This window comes from Castanea sativa, chromosome 9 (genome assembly GCF_040712315.1).
Source record: "Castanea sativa cultivar Marrone di Chiusa Pesio chromosome 9, ASM4071231v1".
NCBI lineage: Eukaryota > Viridiplantae > Streptophyta > Magnoliopsida > Fagales > Fagaceae > Castanea > Castanea sativa.
This window is the reverse complement of record NC_134021.1, coordinates 32,602,474-32,625,842: the sequence shown is the minus strand read 5'-3', so window position 1 is coordinate 32,625,842 and position 23,369 is coordinate 32,602,474. Positions and strand designations below refer to the sequence as shown.

Genomic DNA, 23,369 nt, shown 5'->3' with positions numbered 1-23,369 from the left:
CATTCCAACTTCTCCACATATAAAAAGGAAACCCTAGCTACGTTTTTCACACTTTTGAAAGACTTATGTGTTACTTTTTGTGAAATCTGAAAGGTTTTGTACCTTCTAGCTACACAAGAATCTATCAAAGCAAGATCTACAATTAAGCATTGGTAGAACATAGTTGCTGCATCAAGATCTTTACTGATGGTGATCTGAAACCTTTGAGTGGGATCTTAAAGTCCCAAGCAAGGGTGCTTGTGTTGGTGTAAATTTGAGAAGATAAGGAGTCCGTGATGGAAAAATACATGTTTGTATCTCATACAAAACATATGCAGCGAAAAATTAACGGATCTACTTCATTCGCAATTGCTAACATGCCCTATGTAAGTTTCAAAATTCAAGAATAAGAGAAGGTACCTTGAAGCGGTGAATTTCAAGAACAAAGATCAAAAGCACTTGGAAACACTTTTAATCTTCACTCTAGTTCCACTAACACCCAAGAAGTATGGTCTCTCAATCAATTCCAAATGAGAAATTTGAGAGTCTCACTCTCACATACACACCATTTCACAATGATGTCTCTCTATTTAAAATTCTGTATATTTCTCTCTTTATATCTAATTGATTATCTAATTAGGCTAGCCTTTTGGGCCTTTCTAATTGGGCTTTAGTATGTGGTTTGGAGTGGGACCAAAAGGGACCAATAAGACACTAGCTCCAATGGGCCTTAGGCTTTTCTGTCAACTCTTGACAAATCCAAAGTTACCATTAATTATATTTAATACAACTATATAAATATAGTTGTACTCTAGACCTTATTTATAAATTATATTCCAAGACTTTATTATACATGCAACCCCTTCATAAAATATTTATAGTAATACAAAGTCATAAATGTAGACTGCCACTTTGTAAATTACTACATCTTAATCCTTGAGTACCCGATTTAATCTTTTAAGTTATTCATCATATATTTATAAAATCCAATTTTATAAATATATACTTTAGTAACTCTTTACTCAAGTGGTTAGGCCTAACACTCTGAATAACCAAACCTACTAAACTTATCTCAAGGGAATATTTTGTATCTCTGTTAAGAGATTATGAATTCCATCTTGAGAATATATATTCCATTAATACTAAATGTGGTTGCCCAACATACTGAGGTTTTGACCGTTACTTTAGATCTCACTCCTGATATATCAAAGCAACATACACTTCATAATCAAGTCCATTATCCTCTCAGGATTAAGAGTTCATGTAAATAGAAGTCGTGAGAATTATTATTCATTTGACAGTCGTTAGGAGAATAATAAATCCCAAAGCGGTCCAGTTCAATATGTCTTAACTCTTAAAATATATTAACATACCAACTAGAAGTCTCTAGTTCCATGATCAAGATAAATCATCTTAGTTGATAGATTATAGTCTTCGCAAATGAAATGTCTAATTTCATCACCGACTATGAACTATAATTCTGTGTTTGCAAAGAATTTGTGATTTATATCTTCTGTGACTTTTCATATAAATCACATATTATGCATCTCATGGACTATATGATAATGTCCCAATATTCATATTACCTTTATTTTTAGATAATAATAAAACAACTTTATTAATTACAATATTAAGTCATACATAATGTCATACTTAATATCATACATAGTATCATACAATAGGATTTAAGGGCACTAATCTTAATAGTTCGTGAATTCGAAGCTTGCATGTGGTCGTATCAGTAAGTTACTACATGAGGTAACAATAGATTTAGGGTTAAATCTAATTGAAAAAACTTCAATTCTCTTATAATGGATTTACTTTATCTTGAGGATAGTTAGGTCAAATCCTTTCCAGGTTTTTACCTTGAAATAGTTTGTTTCATTGGTTTTCTTGGGTTGTCATATCGTGGTGTTATTTACTTTTCCACATTTGTGCATGATATGCTATATGCTTGTTTATCCTAGATCTGAATAATAAACCTAATAATCAACTTGGTTAATTAATTAGGTTAAACGATTTGATTTGTGGGGTCTAAACGAACAAACATATGGACTAATTGCATTGTTTTGTATTTTTCGGGAATCTGAATTTAAAGTTTGAATATGAATATCACATTGGGACTGAAACACATGTGGTCTATGTTAGTGTAAATGGCATCTGTGGTAGACCTGAAAAAGTATAGGTCCAAAAAATATGCCCATCAGTCTTACATGTGGTCTATGTTGGTGTAAATGGCATATTTGGTAGACTTGAAAAAGTATAGGTCCACAAAATATGCCCATCGGTCTACTAAGATGAGTATGAGATTTTGCTGGTTTCAAACTTCCTTTTTGGTTTTCAATTTTTCAGAACATTTTTACAACAACTTGAGTTATATGCCTACCAAGTCAAAATAAAATTAAATAGAAAAAAATTATACCATAACTCAAAACAAGAGTGTTGTAAAATTTTGTTGTGCCTTCAAACTTTATCTACAAAATGGGGTGTATGAATTTAAGTTTTGAATTGGCATATTTGTTTAAGAAATTTCATTGGTTAATGAGATTGTGAGTTGATGTTGTGTTTCATAAATATTTTTATTTTGTAACCTTTTGAAATTTACAAGAATATGATTTTCTGTTAGGTTCTAAGACTTCAGGAACTAATATATTAGAACTTCACTATGTATATGTTGGCTAACCATGATCAAAACAATGAGTCTAGGTTTAGGCTTGCTCAAAGTATGGTTAAGTGTAAGGTTTGAGTCGAGTAATTGCAGGAATTTAATGGTTAAATTCTGTAAGGCTCGATCGATCAAAAATTAGACTCGAACAATCGAATCTCGCAAAACAAGAATTTTCTGCAATATTATCAAACCAGCCCAAGCCCATATGACGTGTAGGGTTAAGTGTTTTACTCCAAGTATAAAAGGAAAAACCCTAGCTACATTTTATAAGTCTTTGTTGAGTTGTGTGTTGAATCTTTTGTGAGATCTGAGAGGTGTTTACCTTCATACACACACATTGAGGTTTCAAGATCAAGATTTGCATCAAGAACTTAATGATTGTTTCAGTTGTTGCATAAAGAACTTTCAAGAAGATTTTAAACCTTTAAGAGGAGTCTCAAAGTCACAAGTGTAGGAACTTGTGGTTGCTGAAGATCAAGGAAAGAAGTAGTCCGTTGACTTGGAGTTGTCACGTGGTCGTGGTAGTAAGTTTTTTACTCGAGGTAGCAATAGGATGTTAGCGGTCTAAGTCTTATTGTACAAACTTCAATTGTTTCATAGTGGATCTGTTTTTACCTTAAGGATAGCTAGGTTAAATCCTCCTCAAATTTTTTACCCGTTAGGTTTTCTTGGGTCATCAGATCTTTGTATTCTTTATTTTCCACATTATTTTGTTTTACACATATTTGTTTAACCTAATTTTAATTAACAAATTTGTTAATCAACTTGACTTAATATTAGGTTAAACATATTGTGTTAAGGGGTCTAAAACCTAACACTTTCAAAAAGTCCACTCCACTCAGTAGAGTGGCATTCGCCACCTAAGGTTGAGGAGAAAATCCAAAGAGTAGCCAGAACAGTGCCAAGATTCCATGTTAGGGGGGCCATATCTTCTTTTTTTTTCTTTTTCTTTTTTCCATGGAAATCCAAACTCGCATTCATTAGTTTTACCAAAATATCATTAGATAAAAAGACATAGATAACTTTTTTTTTTAATACATTGTAATACAATCTATTAAAATAGACTTTAATGTACCTTTAAATCTCATAAATCATTTATGATTGCTTTCATGCTAAATATTATAGCAATTTCTTTTAAACTATACAAAATCAAAGATTTGACTAAAAAATCATCTTTCATTATGTCAAATAGTCTTTTACAAATAATAATAATAATAATAATAAAATAAAAATAAACACCCATGTGGGGAAGTCTATTAGTAAGCTTGACTCAATGCAAAGAGGCACAACCCACAAAATTGACACAGAAAAAAAAAAAAAAAAAGATGTAATGGACCACTCAATGAAATAGATAAGGTAAATGAAAAGAACTAAAGTTTTAAACATATATTTTAAGAGAGTTTCAACTTATGGCTTCCGCTCCTAATGATAGCTCTTTATCATCAAACCAAGACACCAATCACTTTCTGGTGTAGACAGGGATTGAGCTCTAGATCTCTAATTCAACCGTCGGAAATATTATTAGTTGAGCTAATTGGAACCCACAAAGTTTTAAACATTAAGTTGAAAAATAATGCTTCCAACCTACCACTCTGACTAATTATATAGTTATATGTTCTCATTATGATATTAACTAATTGTATTCGTGTGACCAAGAGCTTTATAGCTTAATAATGTATTCAATGAAGACATCTAGGTTTAAATCCCCCACTCTCATTGTAAATTTGGAAATTCAAAAAAAAAAAAAACCAATTTTATCAATGTGCATTGGCCATTAAGTAGTGTGGACAACCATTTTAAGTTTTATATTATAATTGTTTTTCTTTTTTGAGAGAGTATCAATCTATGACATCCGCTACTGATGATAACTCTTTATCATTAGACCAAAACACCAATCAGTTTTTAGTGTAGGTGGGAATTGAACCCCAAATCTCTTATTCAACCATCAAAGATTATAATTGGTATACACATCATAGTCTTAACAGTTAAATATTAACTAAGGTTGTGCCACAAAAAAAAAAAACAGAACAAAGCAAAACAAAAACAAAAACAAACAAAAAAAAAAATACAAAAACAAAAACAAAACCGTTAACAAAGATAGTGTACTGTTTTTACATAAAATCTTTAAGCTAAAAGATAAAAAATAAATTATGACCGATTTAACTATTAAAGTAGTAAAGCACTAATAAACTTTACCAATATTGAAGGTAAAATAAAATAAACACTTTACTAACTACTGGCATCCCACTGCCATTACTGGCTACACTTTTAACTACACTATTACCAATATTGAAGGTAAGATAAAATAAACACTTTACTAACTACTGGCATCCCACTACCATTACTGGCTACACTATTAACTACATTATTACCAGTTTTACATGTACAACTCCTCTTTACCCTTTGGCCATATTCTGGGTGTTTTTTTTAGCTCCTAACAATTTCGTTACGTGACTTAAAAGCAAACATATTAGTTAAGTAGCATTTCAAGTCTTAGAAACTCAAGTTCACAAAATATATATATATATATATATATATATATATATATATATATATATATATATATATATGAGTGTCTAAGACTCAAGTTGCAAGAGGTGGTAAAGCTGATGTAATTATAAAAAAAATCCATGTGGAACTTGAGGCTCTAAAACTATATATGTACTGTTAATTTATCACTTTGCCAAAAATCTAAAATCAGTTGCCTATATATGTATTATTATTATTATTTTTTCCTTTTTTTTGGTGTGGGGGGAGGTGTTGTTAAGTAAGCTCATTTCATTTATGACTTAGTACTATTGGTTTATAAATTGACCCCAATTAATTAATTCATTACCTAAGTAGATTAATTATTCAAACTATATGCAAATCAAATTAGGGAACAAACAAACTATCAATATAAATTAGAAAACAACATAAATTAAATTGACACAGTAATTTGTTCACGAATGGGGCAAACTTTTGTCGACAAAAACCCCTTCCAAATGAATTTAAGATCATCACTCCCAAAGAATCCACTAATAAAAAATCAAGCGATTACAAGTATAAGGAATCTTATTCTATCCGAACTATCCCAAAATACCACTTTATAGTTGAACTATTACTCTAATCCACAATTGGGCTTGTTCTTGTCGAGACTTTTCCTTTGTACGGATCCCAATACATGACTAATAGCACAACAACTTGAAGGTTGTTATTGATGTAGAGTTCTTCAATCTATGCTTGTAGATCTAGAAGTAACTTAGTATAGAACCATAAGGCGCACAAGATGTCGCAACAGCGCCTGTAAAGTGTGTATCTCAATGTGTGTCTCTATATTTCTTTGTATATGATGACATCAATAAAATATTGCTTTTGTATCTTTTGGAAACCTAGTACATGAAACCCTAGGTAAGCATTGTCATCATGGGCCGAAAACAGATGTGGAATTTTAAAATCCATGAAACTTGATAGATCGAAGGTGTTGAGCTAGGTATCAAGGTTCATTAAATCTTGACAGATCGAAGGTGTCGAACTAGGCATCGAGACTTCTTGTTCCATCTTTTCTTGTACTATGTCTTGAGTAATTTTCGTGTCTTCTATACTACCACTTGATATGATATACTTGAAATTACTTAGATACTACCAAATTATAATTAAAATGCATTGTTTATAAGATATGACAATTACATAAAAATATGACCCTAACAAGTACTTTAAAGGGAAAAATAAAATCTAATTTAAGCAATTGAGTATAGGGTATCTAAGAAATAAAATAGATTAATGATTATTATACAATTCTTATTACATAATTACTATACATACACTGCCATATGGGTTGAAATCATTTTTTAAAAACACGATTCAAAAAGAATATGTACGAAGTGTGCAATTACGAGTGTATTTTTCAATAAAATAACCTCGTATTAAATTAATCTAGTATTTTAACTAAGGTACAAAAGAGAAGGAATGCAGCATGAGGTTAGGCATTTGATGTGGTAAGATTTGGTTCTTCAGCATCTTTCACAACCCACCTTGTGACGCGGTTACGAGCTATAATTACCTGCAGTGTGCATATAATAGTAATGAATAAAAAATAAATAAGCAGCTAATGTAACTAGAAATAGACAAATTTAAACAAGTGAATAAACAAAGCTAAAAGGCAAACTAAATAGGCAATACCTGTTGATCCCAGTCCGTTTTATAGGTAATAATCACAAGTACAAGAGTTTGAACAAATGTTCCGAATAACATTCCAATCCAAACACCCTACAAGATGATACCAAGAAAAGGGGTTGAGAGAAAACAAGAAAAAATTTGCAGTTCTGCATGTATCCATTACAAAACTTTTTTGTTTTTTTTTGTTTTTTTTTTTGGGTAGAGGTAATTGAATAATTACATCCATGAGAAAGAATGCAATTAGCTAGGTATCTAAATTTCTTTATGTATTTTAAGATTCTGTGCTTCTACTAGTTTATAAAATTATAACTATATCAATTTATAACAATAGCTAGATTTTAGAAAAACACAAAATCTCTACACAAGCATGGGAAAGGGAATAAAGATAGCTTACTTTAACTTCCATGTTAAAAACATAACCAAGCACAACACCAACAGGAATCCCTACGAGGTAATAGCAGGCTATGTTGACATATGCTACAATGCTTTGCCAGCCAGCTCCAACAGCAACTCCTGTACATGAAAGTTTCATGGTATACGTTAAAAAAAATATTCACATATACTATTATCATTGGTTATTTATTTCAGAAATAGGAAAAAAAAATTTCTACAGTTTGAGAAATAACACGACGAGAAGAGCACCAGAGAGCACAGGTTGAACACTGTTCAATAGAATAGAGACAGCCAACAAAGGTGACAAGTTTGCAACTGCATTAGCCACCTCCTCACTTTCAGTGAATATGTAAGCAAGACGTCCTCTGAAGAAAAGGAAAAATAGGAATAGCACGAATCCAATGACAAACGATGTGAGCACTGTCATCACAATTGAGAACTTTGCAGCTTTTGCACTCCCTCTTCCTAGCTCATTTGATACCCGAACACTGTATGTTTTCAATCAAACATTGGTGCAAGAATGAGTCAATGATCTTCCAAAAAAAAAAAAAAAGAATGAGTCAATGACATTCATAAATACTTCCAAATCTTTAAGAAAAATTTAAATCTAATACATCCAAATCTTTAGGAAACTTGTTTTATTCAGTTTAAACTAGGAAGTGGAGGAACATCCTAACCCCACTTCCAAGTCAATAAAATATATTTGTGAAGGATTATGATAACGTTTTAATATGAAATTTATATCAAAGACGAAGATGACGATAACTGTTAAGTACAAGCCGAACATGCAGTCCATCTGTAGCACACTTCCTTTAATTGAACGTCACTCATATATCTGACTATATAAAAGGATCCGTCGTAAAGTTTTACACATGATTCAATATACATATAGCTTCTTCTCAATTCTAAAAATTACCGTTGATTGGTGGCTTGACATGTATGTTAGTATTGTGTTGTGTGAGTGCATCACATGGGATTAATTTCCATTATTAACTAACATCTATTCCTATTCGGATTGGGAGTTTCACGTGCTGCCCTAGCTAACTTATTATTTGGTTTATATATATATATATATATATATATATATATATATATATATATATATATATATATATGCACATACATATATGTCAAGATTCTACAAAGAAAGATAGAAAGGATCATGACAAAAGCAAAGATCAAGTGAAGAAGAAGATTCCTAAGTCTGCTGCTTAAACGACAACTTTGTCCACTGTGTTAGTTTTATATTTATACTACATGTAGTTTTGCATTTCTTATGTTAGTTTTAGTGAGCATGTGGATTGCATGTGTGTGGTAGTTAGTTTTATTAATCAAGTTTAGAGGGAAATCTGGTAGTTAGTTAGTCCGTTTCTCCTGTTTTTCCTTTCCTTGTATATGTATACATTAGCCTCTGTAATCTGTTTTAATGCAATATACACAGAAATTCTTCAAGTCCAGAAACTGTTTTTCTCTGTTTTTCCTAATATGGTATCAGAGCAGTTTTTAGCTTCCGCTTAAATTTCTCAATTCCTTTTCTTCCCAAAAGTTAGGGCTTTTTTTCTTCTCATTTAGAATCTTGAAGCTTCATCAATGGCTTCCTCCGATCAAGCTTCTGCAATCATCACAATTGATGAATCTCATCCATTTTTCCTTCATCATGCTAAAAATCCTGGTGCGATATTAGTCTCTCAATCACTGATTGGAGGTGAGAACTATCCTACATGGGCGAAATCAATGGAGAAAGCCCTTAGGATCAAGAACAAGTTCTGGTTGATTGATGGATCGGCTTCTTTGACTTCAGCCATGGAGAAAAATCCTCTATTGGTTCAAAGCTGGTCACGGTGCAATGAAATTGTGGTTTCTTGGATTGTTAATTGTGTCTCTCCCAAAATAGCCATGAGCATGGTGTATCGCAAGACTGCTAAGGAAGTCTGGAAGAAGCTCCAGAACATGTTTTCTCAAGGTAATGGACCTAGGGTTTATCAATTACAGAAGGATCTTGCAAGCTTTTCTCAAGGTGAGCTATCTGTGACTGAATACTTCACCAATCTTTCAATTCTATGGGATGAATTACAGAACTATGAACCTCTTCCTACATGTTCTTGTGAGAAGTGTGTGTGTCATATAAATGAGAAGATCACAAATATTCATCATAGAGAAGTTGTTATGCAATTTTTGATGGGTCTCAATGACTCTTTCTCTCACATTCGAGGACAAATTTTGTTGATGGATCCTATTCCATCTGTTGAGAAAGTCTTCTCTTTGTTGATTCAAGATGAGAAGCAAAGATCAGTTGGGCATGGCAACAACAATGGTCCTTTTGTGGAGTCCACATCACTTGCAGCTTATCTAGATGCTTACAAATGTAATCAAGTGTCTTCCTATTGTCCTTCAAATTCCTCTAGTACTGCCCATCCTTTGTCTTCCTACTTGTCTTCTCATAGGTTGTCCTCTAAACACTTGCACTTCTGCAATATGATTTCCTCCATTGAGGAACCTAAGTTCTATCACCAGGTAGTCACTAATCCCAAGTGGAGAGAAGCTATGGCTGCTGAGATTTCTACCCTTGAAGCTAACCATATTTGGGTTCTCACTCCTTTTCCTTCTCATAAGAAAACTATTGGGTGTAAATGGGTGTATAAGGTGAAATATAAGTCTGATGGAAGTGTGGAGAGATATAAGGCTAGGTTGGTTGCCAAAGGCTTCACTCAAAAGGAAGGCCTTGATTATTTGGAGACTTGTTCTCCTATTGCAAAGTTGGTTTCTGTCAAATGCCTCCTTGCAGTAGCTGCTGTGAAAGACTGGTTTTTATGTCAGCTTGATGTAAACAATGCATTCCTTCATGGTGATTTGAAAGAAGAGGTATATATGGACCTTCCACCAGGCTTCCACAGCAAGGGGGGGTTTGTATGCAAACTTGTCAAGTCCTTGTATGGTCTGAAACAAGCTTCCAGACAGTGGTTTGCTAAGTTTTCCACTGCTCTACTCATGCTGGGTTTTACTCAATCTAAAGCAGACTACTCTTTGTTTACTAAGAAGACTTCTACTTCATTTATTGCTCTTTTAGTATATGTTGATGATATTTTACTTGCTAGTGACAACAAGCAGGCAGTGGATGAATTAAAGGTTCTTCTTGATCAACAGTTTAAATTGAAGGACTTAGGTGACTTAAAGTTCTTTTTCAGTCTTGAAGTAGCAAGGGTTGCAAATGGCATTAGCTTGTGTCAAAGGAAGTATATCCTAGATCTATTGAAAGAGGCTGGCATGATGGGGTGTAAACCAGCCAAGATTCCAATGGATCCTAATGTCAAGCTTAGTAAGTATGAAGGTAAAGCCTTACAAGATCCTAGTTCCTATAGGAGGCTTATAGGATGGCTTCTATACTTAACCATAACCAGACCAGATATAACCTTTGTTGTGAATCGTTTGAGTCAATTCATGGCATATCCTAGAGAACCACACTTACATGCAGCCAATAAAGTCTTGCAATACCTCAAGGCAACACCAGGTCAGGGTCTATTCTTTGCAAGCAAGTCAAACCTGCACTTGAAAGCCTTCACTGATGCAAACTGGGCTTCTTGTCCTAACAGTAGAAGGTCTGTGACAGGGTTTTGTGTCTTTCTTGGTGAGTCTCTAGTCTTTTGGAAGTCAAAAAAGCAACAAACAGTCTCAAGATCATTAGCAGAATCAGAATATCGAGCCATGGCAGTAGCTGTTTGGGAGGTCATTTGGCTTTTGTATTTGCTTAGTGATCTTCAAGTCAAGCACCCTCAAGCAGCACTTTTGTTTTGTGATAGTCAAGCCGCCCTTCACATAGCTGCAAACCCGGTTTTCCATGAACGAACGAAGCATATTGAGATAGATTGTCATCTAGTGAGGGATAAGGTTTTGGAAGGGTTTATCAGAATGTTACATGTTAAAACTAATTCTCAAATTGCAGATTTGTTGACAAAGGCTTTAAATGCTCATCAATTTTCATTTCTTGTGTCCAAGTTGAATATGGTCAACATTTATGCCCCTATTCCACTTGAGGGGGGGGGGGGGTGTCAAGATTCTACAAAGAAAGATAGAAAGGATCATGACAGAAGCAAGGATCAAGTGAAGAAGAAAATTCCCAAGTCTGCTGCTTAAACGACAACTTTGTCCACTGTGTTAGTTTTATATTTATACTACATGTAGTTTTGCATTTCTTATGTTAGTTTTAGTGAGCACATGGATTGCATGTGTGTAGTAGTTAGTTTTATTAATCAAGTTTAGAGGGAAATCTAGTAATTAGTTAGTGATTAGTTAGTTAGTCCGTTTCCCCTGTTTTTCCTTTCCTTGTATAGATATACATCAGCCTTTGTAATCTGTTTTAATCCAATATACACAGAAATTCTTCAAGTCCAGAAACTGTTTTTCTCTGTTTTTCCTAATAATATATTGTTATGCGACAATTGAACTTTCAGAAACAAAGAGCAAGTGCCGCAACTTTAAGAGCTTCTAGAATAGGTTTCTCTATTATGTGTGAGATAGCTCTTAGCTATATTTGGGTTTTGGGTTTAGTGAGAGTGCTACAATTGTAATATCCCTTTTTTGTTAGTCACTTTTCTCCTTGACACCACTCGTAGATGTAGGCTAAGGATAAACCGCGTAAATTTTTGTGTTCCTTGTGTGATTGTTTTTTTTTGTCTTCCTATCTCTATTTTGCATAAACCTACAGTTATTTGGATGCACACACAACAAATAAATATTTACACATCTGCTATTTTCAACAAATTGGTGTCAAAGCTTCCAATTTCACAACAATTACAATAATCATGATGATGATGATGGTAATACCTTGCTGCAGCCAAGAATCCCAGAGATATCATCATTTCCCACCCATTGATGTTAAGGCTGTAAAAATCACATATTTATATTGTCAATGGGCATAAAACAACACTTTTGGAGGCAGATGGAAACATAAATAACGAAAACAAAACAAAAGGGAGGGGGGGGGGGGGGGGGGGGGGGGGCGGGGAGGGGATGCTATGAAAGAATTACCAAATAGCTAGTGCATCAATAGAGACCTCAGCATTTTGCATGTTTCCAGTTAAGAGAATCAACACTGTATTATACCAGAGCTCAAGACTGTAATGAAAAACAATGCAATCCATTATAAAATTTCTATATATCTATCAAACAAAACCAACATGTGAGTTCTAAACTCTTTTTTTTTTTTTCTTTTTTTTTTTAACAACCTAGGAAACAAGTTAACCTCAGCATCACTGAGCACAAAACAAACGAAATGGTTTAAACAATAACAACAAACAATATTGAGAGGGCTACTGTTACATAATTTCAGTCTGAAATTATTTCAGACTTTATTCTATCAAGTATTGATTTTCAAGTGTATTTAAAAAGATATATGATAGAGAAAGCCTTACCAGAGCATCACACCAGATGACATAGAAAGCTTGACAACAGGCCAAAGATCGTTGAAAGCCAATGATGAGAAACCCTTCCATGTTTCCCGACAACCTCCACACATAATAAACATAAGCTGACCAATATTGGGAATCCAAAATGCCAACAATGTGGACGACAATGCACCAGGAATCCCAAACTTATATTTCACTGTTAAAAGCCATGAAAGCAAGAGGTGGATTGCAAGTGAAAACGCTGCCAAGTAAGCAATAATCATATTTTTGCTCTGTGATTGTAGGAACACTTGACACGTGAAAGACACAATGAAGGATAACATCACCCCAATTAACCAGTGCGAAATGTACCCTCCCGCCTCTGCAATACTTTCATCTTGGCCTAAAATGTTTAGAATTGGGGTTGTGAAGATATATATTGGAAGAAGAAATATTGAGGAGGAGAACAAAACTATCCATGATCTTTGAAGATATACTCCAAGCATGTGGTATTGTTTGGCACCATAAGCTTGCCCACAGAGTGTTTCCAGTGCACTAGCCATGCCTAACTGCACTATCAAATTTGTAAACTCAATCAAATCTCATTGAGAAGATGACTTTATATAACATCGCAGTATTTAATCGTATAAAGAATGACTAAAATCATTAAAAAAGCAAAAGAAAAAAAGAGAACCCATCCAGTCAGGTTGTAATTGGATGAGATGTTACAGTAAACTAAAAAGGATAGAGAAAGAAAGCATGTAGATCACTTATTTTAATGCTCTCTCAACGCAGGGATAAACCCCAGGAGTCAACATCAAGCGAAACTGGAGTTGGCACTAGTGAAAAAAAAAATGTTTATTCTTAATCTCAAAAGTGTCTTATAATAATTAGAAAATTGTGCTTAAATAGCAAACGAAATGAGTAAAGAAACCCTAGTTACTAAATGGCCGGATTAGCTTAGTCTTCAAGTCCAATTACTAGCAAGCTCCATCTATAAGGCTATAGGTTTAACCATCTTCTTTTTGTTTCTCCACCCGCACCAATGTATAATTGGAGGTCTGTATCTTGCGTCCACACCAACAACTCTCGGTAATGGGAAGTTATTTGTAAAAAATCAAGGGATCTTGACAATATGCTGGTGGACCCGCTCATTCTGAGCATACTCATTTAGGTTAGTCCAGCCCAAAACTTCTAACATCTCTCACTTACACACTTGAGCACAGACAACTATACACTTTTCATATAAATCTCTAACACGGTTCATACTTGGCAAGTAACTCATGCTATCATCGAGTACACTTACAAAAAACATTTGGGAGCACGACACTAAATCTTAACGGAGACTAACATCCAAGACAAGGTGTAGTTATTCCCTAAACTCATTGGGTCACATTAGATTTAAGACCTCTTATCCCTTTTGAACTAAATCCTTTGCTATGTAAATCCCTACAAAATTTAATGTGTGCACAATTATATCAAAACATCAAAGAAGTGACACAACCTGTCAATTGTGAATATGTTACCAAATATCTTTCTACGCTCTCATTTCACATAGTTTTAGTTTAATCACATTCAAATTTCTAAATCATGCATCTTTAAACAGCATCATTCATAGCCGTAGACATAACACACTAGAGTAATAGTCATTGAATGCTCGTCCTCGTAATATAGTTAAAGCTAAATGCATATAATTGGGGTCTTATTAATGACGTACAAGACTCACAAGGTCAAAAACCAGAGATCCATTTATTATTATTATTATTATTATTGTTATTATTGGGCTCTCCAATTGTGATACCATAGAAAACACTTCGATTCTGAGCATTGATGGTGCAAAACTAGCAGCAATGTCATCAAAGCCTTTTATATATATATATATATATATATATATATATATAAATAAGATAAAAATTTTACTCTAATCTAATTTAAGTATATATGTTTGTGAAGCTATCTCTTGAAGACATAAACTCCTGCCCTTACCCCACACACCGCACAAACACTTATATATGTGGAGTGACCATCATACTAAGGATATGCGGTAGTTCAAAGTTATTCTCATCTACCTCAAGATTGATGATTCTCTCATTCAAATCGCCAATGCCAACGCCCTTATCACCATGCTCTCCACCAATTAGGGGTTGGAAAGAGGCAAGAAAAAGAAGAGAGTGAGAGAGAGAGAGAGAGAGAGAGGAGGGGGGGGGGGGGGTTCATGATGGCCGTGGAGAGTTTCATGACAAGTGGTTGTAGCTTCAAATTATCAGGTGGAGTTTCAAGATTTGGCGTTGTTTGGTTTTTTTTTTTTTTTTTTTAATTACAAATGAGGAAAGAATGACAGAAATTTTCCATCCTACTTAATTTATCCTATCCCGCTCTATTACCTACCTCAAAAAAGTGACAAGACAATGATAGGCTCCCCCAAATAAATAAATAAATAATATATATTGTATGCCATTAATAATTCTGATTTTATACTTGCTTTCTTTCTCTTTTATCACTCTTATTTTCAACAATCCCTTTTTTGTGTCTTTCATCCTTACTTTATTAATGTCGAAATAACTAATGGGGACACTACCCTAAAATTAGGGTTAAAATAATTTATATATTATATTCTTCAAAAAAAAATTTTAGATCCTCCTAAATAAAAGAAGAAGATAAGGATGGTAATAGAGATTCACAGGAGAAGAAAAATATTTTTGTTTTTTGGCAAAGAAGAACAATTTCTTGCTGTTTTGCAGCAGAGGAGGTCCCTCTATGTCTTCTCTCTAAATAACTCTTCCTAAGAGCATTCACATCTGGAAATGCCATCATATCCTATTTTACCATCCAAAAAGCTATTTTATCAATTATACAATACACCCAACATCCCAACTTTTATTTTTACCTACAATATATTAAAATAATATAAAGTAAAATAAAAATATTCTCCTTTCTCTAATATATGTTTCTCTCTCTCTCAACCACCCACCACAGTCACCATCACCACACCACCACCAAACCAACCTAAACCAACCAATTTGAAGCCAAAATCAAAAGTCCAACCATGCGGAATCCACTGCTCGATCAAAACCCATGGCCCACCCGATCTCCACTGCCGATCAAAACCCGTGAACCCCTCGATTGAAACCCAGGAACCACGCCGATCTCCACTGCTGGACGATCTCAACGATCTCGACCCATCAGATACAAACCCATCAGATTAACCCACCATCACAGACCACCCCAAACCCACATTGCCACCATCGAGACCACCCCATGTCGCTGCCATCGATCATCGACCTAGCGACCCAGCTCCGGTGGCATGCTTTGAACAAGAGAGAATCAGAAAGGGAGTGAGAACTGAGATGAAGAAAAAAAAAAAAAAAAAAAAAGAGGAAGAAAATTGAGTGGCTGAGAGGGAGAGAGAGAGAGAGAGAGAGAGAGAATAATATAAAATTTTATGCAAGATGCTACAGTACCATTATAAAAGTAAGACGGTACAATAGTAGCATTGGAAAAATGAATGCTCTAACAAGACAGTTACATACAGGAGTAAAGAAAGAAAATAAAAGGAAGATAGATGTATTGAAGGATTTAAGAGAAGATAAGGAAGCGTGAGAATTTAGAAAGGAAGATAAATAAATAAAAACTCAGATCTCTAGTGGAGATTTACTAGGGAGGATGCACTTCTTGGAACTTGTATATTTTATTAAGAATAATACTACACACATAAACTATTCTACAATATTTTTTATAAACTGTTGATGTAGTTTTGGTACTTTCCAAATAGTTTTTGTAAGTAAAAATATGATGTTAGTGATAGACCCATATTGGAACTAATAAGAAATTTGTCACATCAGCAGTTTGTAAAAATATTGTAAAATAGGTTGTGTCTGTAACATTTTTTAGGTTCTAAGACTTCAAGAACTAATGTATTAGAACTTCAAATTGTATATGTTGGCAAACCATGATCAAAACATTTAGTCTAGGTTTAGACTTGCTCAAGGTTTGGTTTAATGTAAGTTTGGAATCGAGTAATTGTAAGAAATTATTGTTCTATTTCTGCAAGGCTCGATCGATCGAAGAATAGACTTGATCGATCAAAAATCGTGGATTAGGAATTTTCTGCAGAATTTCCAAACCAACCCAAGCCCATATGACGTGTAGGATTAAGTTTTTCACTCCAAGTATAAAAGGAAAATCCTAGCTACATTTGAGAGTCTATTTTTAAGTTGTGTGTTAAATCTTTTGTGAGATCTAAGAGGTTTTTACCTTCATACACACACATAGAACTATCAAAATCAAGATTTGCATCAAGAACTTGATGGTGAATTCAGTTGCTGCATAAAAAACTTTCAAGAAGGTCCAAAACCTTTGAGAGATGTCTCAAAGTCACAAGTAGAAGAATTTGTGGTTGCAACAGATCAAGGAAAGAAGTAATCCGTGGACTTGGAGCTATTATGTGGTTGTGGTAGTAAATTTTCTACACGAAGTAGCAATAGAATGTTAGTGGTCTAAGTGTTATTATATAAACTTCAATTTTTTCATAGTGGATCTATTTTTACCTTGAAGATAATTAGGTTAAATCCTCCCTAGGTTTTTTACCGAATAGGTTTTCCTAAGTCATTAGATCTTTGTGTTTTTTACTTTCCGCATTATATCTGTTTTCACATATTTGCTTAACCTAGACTTACTTAACAAACTTGTTAATCAACTTGGCTTAGTATTAGGTTAAACATATTATGTTAAGAGGTCTAAAACTTAACAGCATTACTCTTTTATTAATACCATTATATGCTTGATTATTTGCAACAATACCACATTTCCTTTGTTCTATATTTTCTCTCTTTACTAACAAATCAGATCACTCTAGAAAGTACCTTTGAATTATAAAACTTTTAATTGCATAATAAACTTAAAAATTTTAGCATATATATATATATATATATATATATATATATATATATATATATATATATATGTATATGTAAGGGGCGGAGCCAGGGGGTCAAGAGGGGGAACTTCCCCCCGGGCACACCCAAAAAAAGTGTTAATATTTACACAACCCAATTCTATTATTTAAAAAAACAAAAACAAACAAAAATACAGATACCTTGATGCATTTCTAACATATAACCTCATATTGTTTGATTTTTCTACTCTCTTTCTTTGGTAACTTTTTAAATGCATTTCTTGTATTGTAGTATAAATAAATGGCTAATAAATAGGATGGTTTTTCAAAAATAAGTTTGCATATTAAGCTAAAATAAATAGACCTATAACATATAGCTTTACAAAAATAACAGAAATTTACCTAAGTTGAACTTTATGTCTATCTAACAACTAAAAATCTCTCAATTCGTAAATAGAGTGATAACTTTTTTTTATATTTAAAATTTTAGAACGATTATTCATGTAAATAAATTCCTAAATAAATAAATATAATATAATGAATAAGTTATTTTATTGGAAATTTTCTTGCATTTAAATACGACTTAGCATACACATGATTGAATTGTTATTTTGCAAACTGATCTCAAATACTATATGTACATATTCGCATGTGTATAAATGTTCTTGTCAAATGTAGTTCCCCCCCCACCCCCTCACCCCCCCCCCCTCAAAAGTTAGATTATGGCTCCACCACTAACATATGTATATATATTTTATGCGTAATACTAAAGCAATGCATCAGTATTAGTACCAGATATTTTGCTTTTAGTAGCCAATTTAAAACAGTCCCTAAAATGGAATTCAAAATTAGGTAGGTAATCGAATTACAAGGACCAATAAGTTGTCAAAGTTAACCCCCCTAAAAAAAGATTCAGGGCCGTCCTGGAAGCAACCTTAATAGAGATCACAAGATAGTTCCAACCCACCCCACCCTTGCTTCTGCTCCACATTTGTTTTACCCGAACCAAAGAAGAAACAGGGTGAAATCGGAGACACTACTCATCTGACCCTGCTAGACATGTTGTCATCATCCCTAAAATGAGCTCCATAGTCCACAGTCTCTTCCTATATTTTCTTTTTTTTAAATTTCCCCCACAATATTTTCGAAATTTATTTGTATCCTTTGTAGGAGAATTATATTTCTCTTCTACTACAACCCATATTGAGTTTGGTACCAAACAATCCAAAGAAAAAAAAATGTAGTGGCAAAACATACCAGGATGCCATTTGAGAACCTCAAAAGCACAGTATACACGAGTGAGTAGGCAGCTAATTCTGTAGGGCCAATGTGCCCAACAAAGGCTTGACTGATGACATTGATTCCAAAGGTGGAAAATCTAGTGAATATAGCTGGACCGGCCACAACCCACATCTTTTTTGTCTCGCTCCACACCCTGTCCTTGAGTGTAACTTCATCGGCAACAGTTACTTCTGCTCCTTTTTTTTCTTTAAGAAGCTTTTGGCTTATATCTCCTTCCATTTCCACACCAATATGCAGTAACCTCTCTTCTTAGCTGTTGATCAATCATTACAAAATTATTAATACATATTATAATAGCAAAATATTACATGTTAATTCTCATAACAATATATTTCTCATGATTCATTTTCTCCCCATAGTAGACATCACATAACTGATGCGGGATGTGGAAGCTTCAAGAAGCAAAACACGTCTACTTTTAGAAACTAAGAAACATAACACATTTACTTTTGAAAATAACCTTGAATCCATGAGGATTCCTTGAACCCACGAGGATCCTTGAATTCACGAGGAGAAGGAGTCTAGAATCCACTAAAGAATAGAGAGACAAAAGTCTAAATTTTATTGATTAAATAATTGTTTAATAAACGTGTACAGACTTAGAGGCCTATTTAAGAGCTCCGTAGACCTTGACAGATAAGAAAACATATTTTAAAATAACTCATAATTAATACCTAACCAAATTTGACCTAAAAAGTATTAAATATACCTAAAAACAAGGAAATAAATCACCTAAACCTAAAATAACAATTTTTTACATAAAAATACCAAAAATAATAAATTACAATAATTAAATAGTAAATTGTGTTCTATATCAAACCCTTCCACTTGAAACAAACTCATCCTCGAGTTTATCTTTGAAATCTGAAATTTTTAGCTCCAAATAAACAAATACGTCGAATGCTTGAGCCCCTTGATCTTCTTTCCAAACTTGCAACTCATCAATGGAATAAACAAATCAGCTTAAATTTTTTTTTTTTCCCTTTGTCTTCATGAAATTGTAGAGATTTACCAAATAAGAACTATCAATTGAATCAAATCTATCAACCCCAATAAAATCAATAAACTTTGTTTCGGTGTCTCCTACCAAAACAATAGGAGCTCCAACGTTGCAATCATCTAACTTGACTTCACCTAGATCATTGACAACTTCCTCTATAATTTCTTCTTTAATGGTCTCTACTATCTCGACCTCAAAATCTTTCTCTATAATAGCATCTTCATTAATATCTTCCACAATCTTGATTTCAAGTTCTTCTTCTATGACAAGACCTTCATTAATTTCCTCAAAAATCTCTATATTTTCTTCTTTGACTTCTACATATTCTTCAAGAAAAGTATTTTCTTCAACACGTAATTCTCCTCTTAATAGTGGAATATATGGCTCTTTAAAATAATTCAAGTGTGAACTTTTTAGCCATGAACGAATTTTGTCTTTACCATATCAGATTCTATCAAAGTGTACTTGTTCCCACCAACGTAAGGCATACTCACTAAGTTTATATAAATCAAGTCCAACTTTTCTCTCATAATAAATATTCTCATAGTCAAATAAACCCTCTAAATCAAGTAACCAATCAAGAAAATCTTCTTTATAAAAATAACCATTAAAACTTGCAATTTTTCTATAAGGTCTACATGAAATTTGCTTACCAATAGGTTGCCTGTGAGTTGTCTCCGCGACAGTTGTCCCAATTGTTTTCATGCTCCAATGACGGCATCTTAGCAAAGATATTTATGAGTGCTAGCTTTACGTCATGTAATACTTGTTAAGTTTTCAGTCATTGGAATTGCTACTGTCTTATACATTAGCCACCAGTGACCAAATCAGGATAAGTCAAGGCTCTAATATTAATTGATGCGGGATGTGGAAGTGTCAAGAAGCAGAACACGTTTACTTCTAGAAATAGAGAAACAAAATACGTTTGCTTCTGAAAATAACCTCGAATCCATGAGGGTTCCTTGAATCCACAAGGATCCTTGATTCAACAAGGAGAAAAGGTCTGGAATCCACTAGATAATAGAAAGACAAAAGTCTGAATTTTATTGATTGAATAATTAAAAAATGTGTACAGACTTAGGGGCCTATTTGAGAGTTCCGTAAAACTTGACACACAAGAAAATATATTTTAATATAACCCCTAATTAACACCTAGCCATAACGAGAACCAAATTTGACCTAAAAAGCATTAAATGGACATAAAAACAATGAAATAAATCACCTAAACCTAAAATAACTTTTTTTACATAAAAATAAAAAAAATAATAAGTTATAATAATTAAATAGTAAATTGTGTTCTACATCAATAACCTAACTTACCCATCTATATTTATTTGCCAGAATAAATATATAAGATGCCAAGAGTCTTATAACTTTCACGGTTTGATTCCTTCTAATATTTCCAGCGAAAATATTTAACAGAAATATTAAGGGTTCAAATTCCTTCAACAATTATAACTATTAAATTAAATTAAGGTAAATGGATCAGAGGATGCTTTTAGATTTTTTTTTTTTTTTTTTTGATCATTGCAACATAGGATGTTTTGGCATATATGTCTTGTTGTTTAACCTTTTATGATAAAGTGACAACCTAATGGTAGAAAATGTTACAACCTAATGAACATTAATTTACTGATAGAAAAAGTGACAGCAATAATTAAATAAATAAAAAGTTTATTTTTTTAATTTTTTTATATTTTTTTTTCCTTATAAAGTTGACCACATTAAAAAAAATAACATAATATTGTAAAAAAAAAAAATTTAAAAATCAAAAGTTACTGCCCCTTAACACAACCCTTGTAAAAGTTGAAACAACCCATGTGAAAAGCAAAAAGTTCTTCAACCTTGTATGGATCACGTGACACACTGACACAGCAATAACAAAATTAAAAAAAAAAAGTTTACATTTTAAAAAAGCTGTATGAATGCAGTATGTGGAACAAAGTTTTCCGTACTAGGCTGAAAATGAAACCATCTCATGTGCAAGACCCAATCAAAAATCTGTTTAAGTTATGAAAAAATTAGAGATAAAGAAATGAAATATGAGAATAGAGTTTGAATGATGAGAAATAAAAAATATAAACTGAGTTTTGAGTTTTTCAAATCAAATAGGCCTTTATTGGACAGAATAAATATATAAGATGTCAAGAATTTTATAATTTTCACGGTTCGACTCTTTCTAATATTTCTAACGAAAATATTTAACAGAAATATTAAAGGTTCAAATTCCTTCAACAATTATAACTATTAAATTAAATTAAGGTAAATGGATCAGAGGATACTTATGGATTTTTTTTTTTTTTTTTTTTTGATCATTGCAACATAGGATGTTTTGGCATATATGTCTTGTTGCTTAATCTTTTATGATAAAGTGACAACCTAATGATAGAGAATGTTACAACCTAATGAACAATAATTTACTGATAGAAAAAGTGACAGCAATAATTAAATAAATAAAAAGTTTTTTATTTTTTATTTTTTTTCCTTATAAAGTTAACCACATTAAAAAAAAAAAAAACATAATATTGTAAAAAAAATTTTAAAAAAAAAAATCAAAAGTTACTGCCCCATAACACAACCCTTGTAAAAGTTGAAACAACCCATGTGAAAAGCAAAAAGTTCTTCAACCATTCGTCAAAAAAAAAGCAAAAAGTTCTTCAACCTTGTATGGATCACGTGACACACTGACACAGCAATAACAAAATAAAAAAAAAGTTTACATTTTAAAAAAGCTGTATGAATGCAGTATGTGGAACAAAGTTTTCCGTACTAGGCTGAAAATGAAACCATCTCATGTACAAGACCCAATCAAAAATCTGTTGAAGTTATGAAAAAATTAGAGATAAAGAAATGAAATATGAGAATAGAGTTTGAATGATGAGAAATAAGAAATAAAAACTGAGTTTTGAGTTTTTCAAATCAAATAGGCCTTTATTTTTCTTTTGCATCTCTTACTATTTTTTTTTTTTTTGACCCACATCTCTTACTATTTTTAATTCAGACATTCAAATTTAAATCATCTCTCTCAACTATGGAATTAGTAAAAAATATATATATCTTATTCTTCTTCCAAAAATAAGCTCTTAATCCGGTTTAAATAGAGTAAGGAATTCATCAAGAAAGACAATCATATCATGGACTATATAAACAGGGAGAAACGGGAAAAGAATTATATAAAATAATAAAAAAAATCATATCATGGACTTACAAGGCTGATGTGAACGATTGAAGTATATAAAGTGCTGTTTTCTTTCTTTTAGCATTCACCCATTCACGAGAGACTCTGAATCTAGAAACTTCGAATCTAGAAACTTCGAGAGAATTTGAAAACCAAACACAGCCTATATGTATGCCTGCGCTGTGATATGTGGGTGTATCGCCCTTATTTATTTCTTTGTCTCCTAGTCAATCAGTGAGAATCTAAAATGATACCTTAGAAAGCAGCGTGATTCCTTTCGTTTCCTTCCTTTTGTCTTGTTTTGGCAATTTTGCACGAAGTCTTAGCATTCACCAATTATGTATGCAATAAATAATGGCACTATAAAAAATATGCCCCACCGAGGTTTAAAAAGAATTTATGATCTAATTCTAAGG

General features: G+C 32.9%; 1 protein-coding gene across 3 annotated transcripts; it reads right to left on the bottom strand.

The window, feature by feature from the left end:
- Positions 1 to 6,388: 6,388 nt before the first annotated feature.
- LOC142609458 (protein DETOXIFICATION 21-like) lies at positions 6,389 to 23,135 on the bottom strand. 3 transcript variants are annotated; one of them, XM_075781038.1, is made up of 9 exons: positions 22,984 to 23,135; positions 18,731 to 19,028; positions 12,607 to 13,148; positions 12,224 to 12,310; positions 12,020 to 12,076; positions 7,448 to 7,686; positions 7,200 to 7,318; positions 6,809 to 6,895; positions 6,389 to 6,689 (listed from the first exon to the last, which is right to left on the bottom strand). In XM_075781038.1, exons 2-9 carry the CDS (start codon positions 18,992 to 18,994, stop codon positions 6,609 to 6,611), a joined length of 1,476 nt encoding a protein of 491 aa, XP_075637153.1. In that variant the 5' UTR covers positions 18,995 to 19,028; positions 22,984 to 23,135; the 3' UTR covers positions 6,389 to 6,608. The 3 variants fall into 3 exon arrangements, with proteins under 3 accessions (XP_075637153.1, XP_075637154.1, XP_075637155.1); XM_075781039.1 differs by lacking the exon at positions 22,984 to 23,135 and adding an exon at positions 20,429 to 20,545; XM_075781040.1 differs by lacking the exon at positions 12,224 to 12,310.
- Between the last annotated feature and the right edge of the window lie 234 nt (positions 23,136 to 23,369).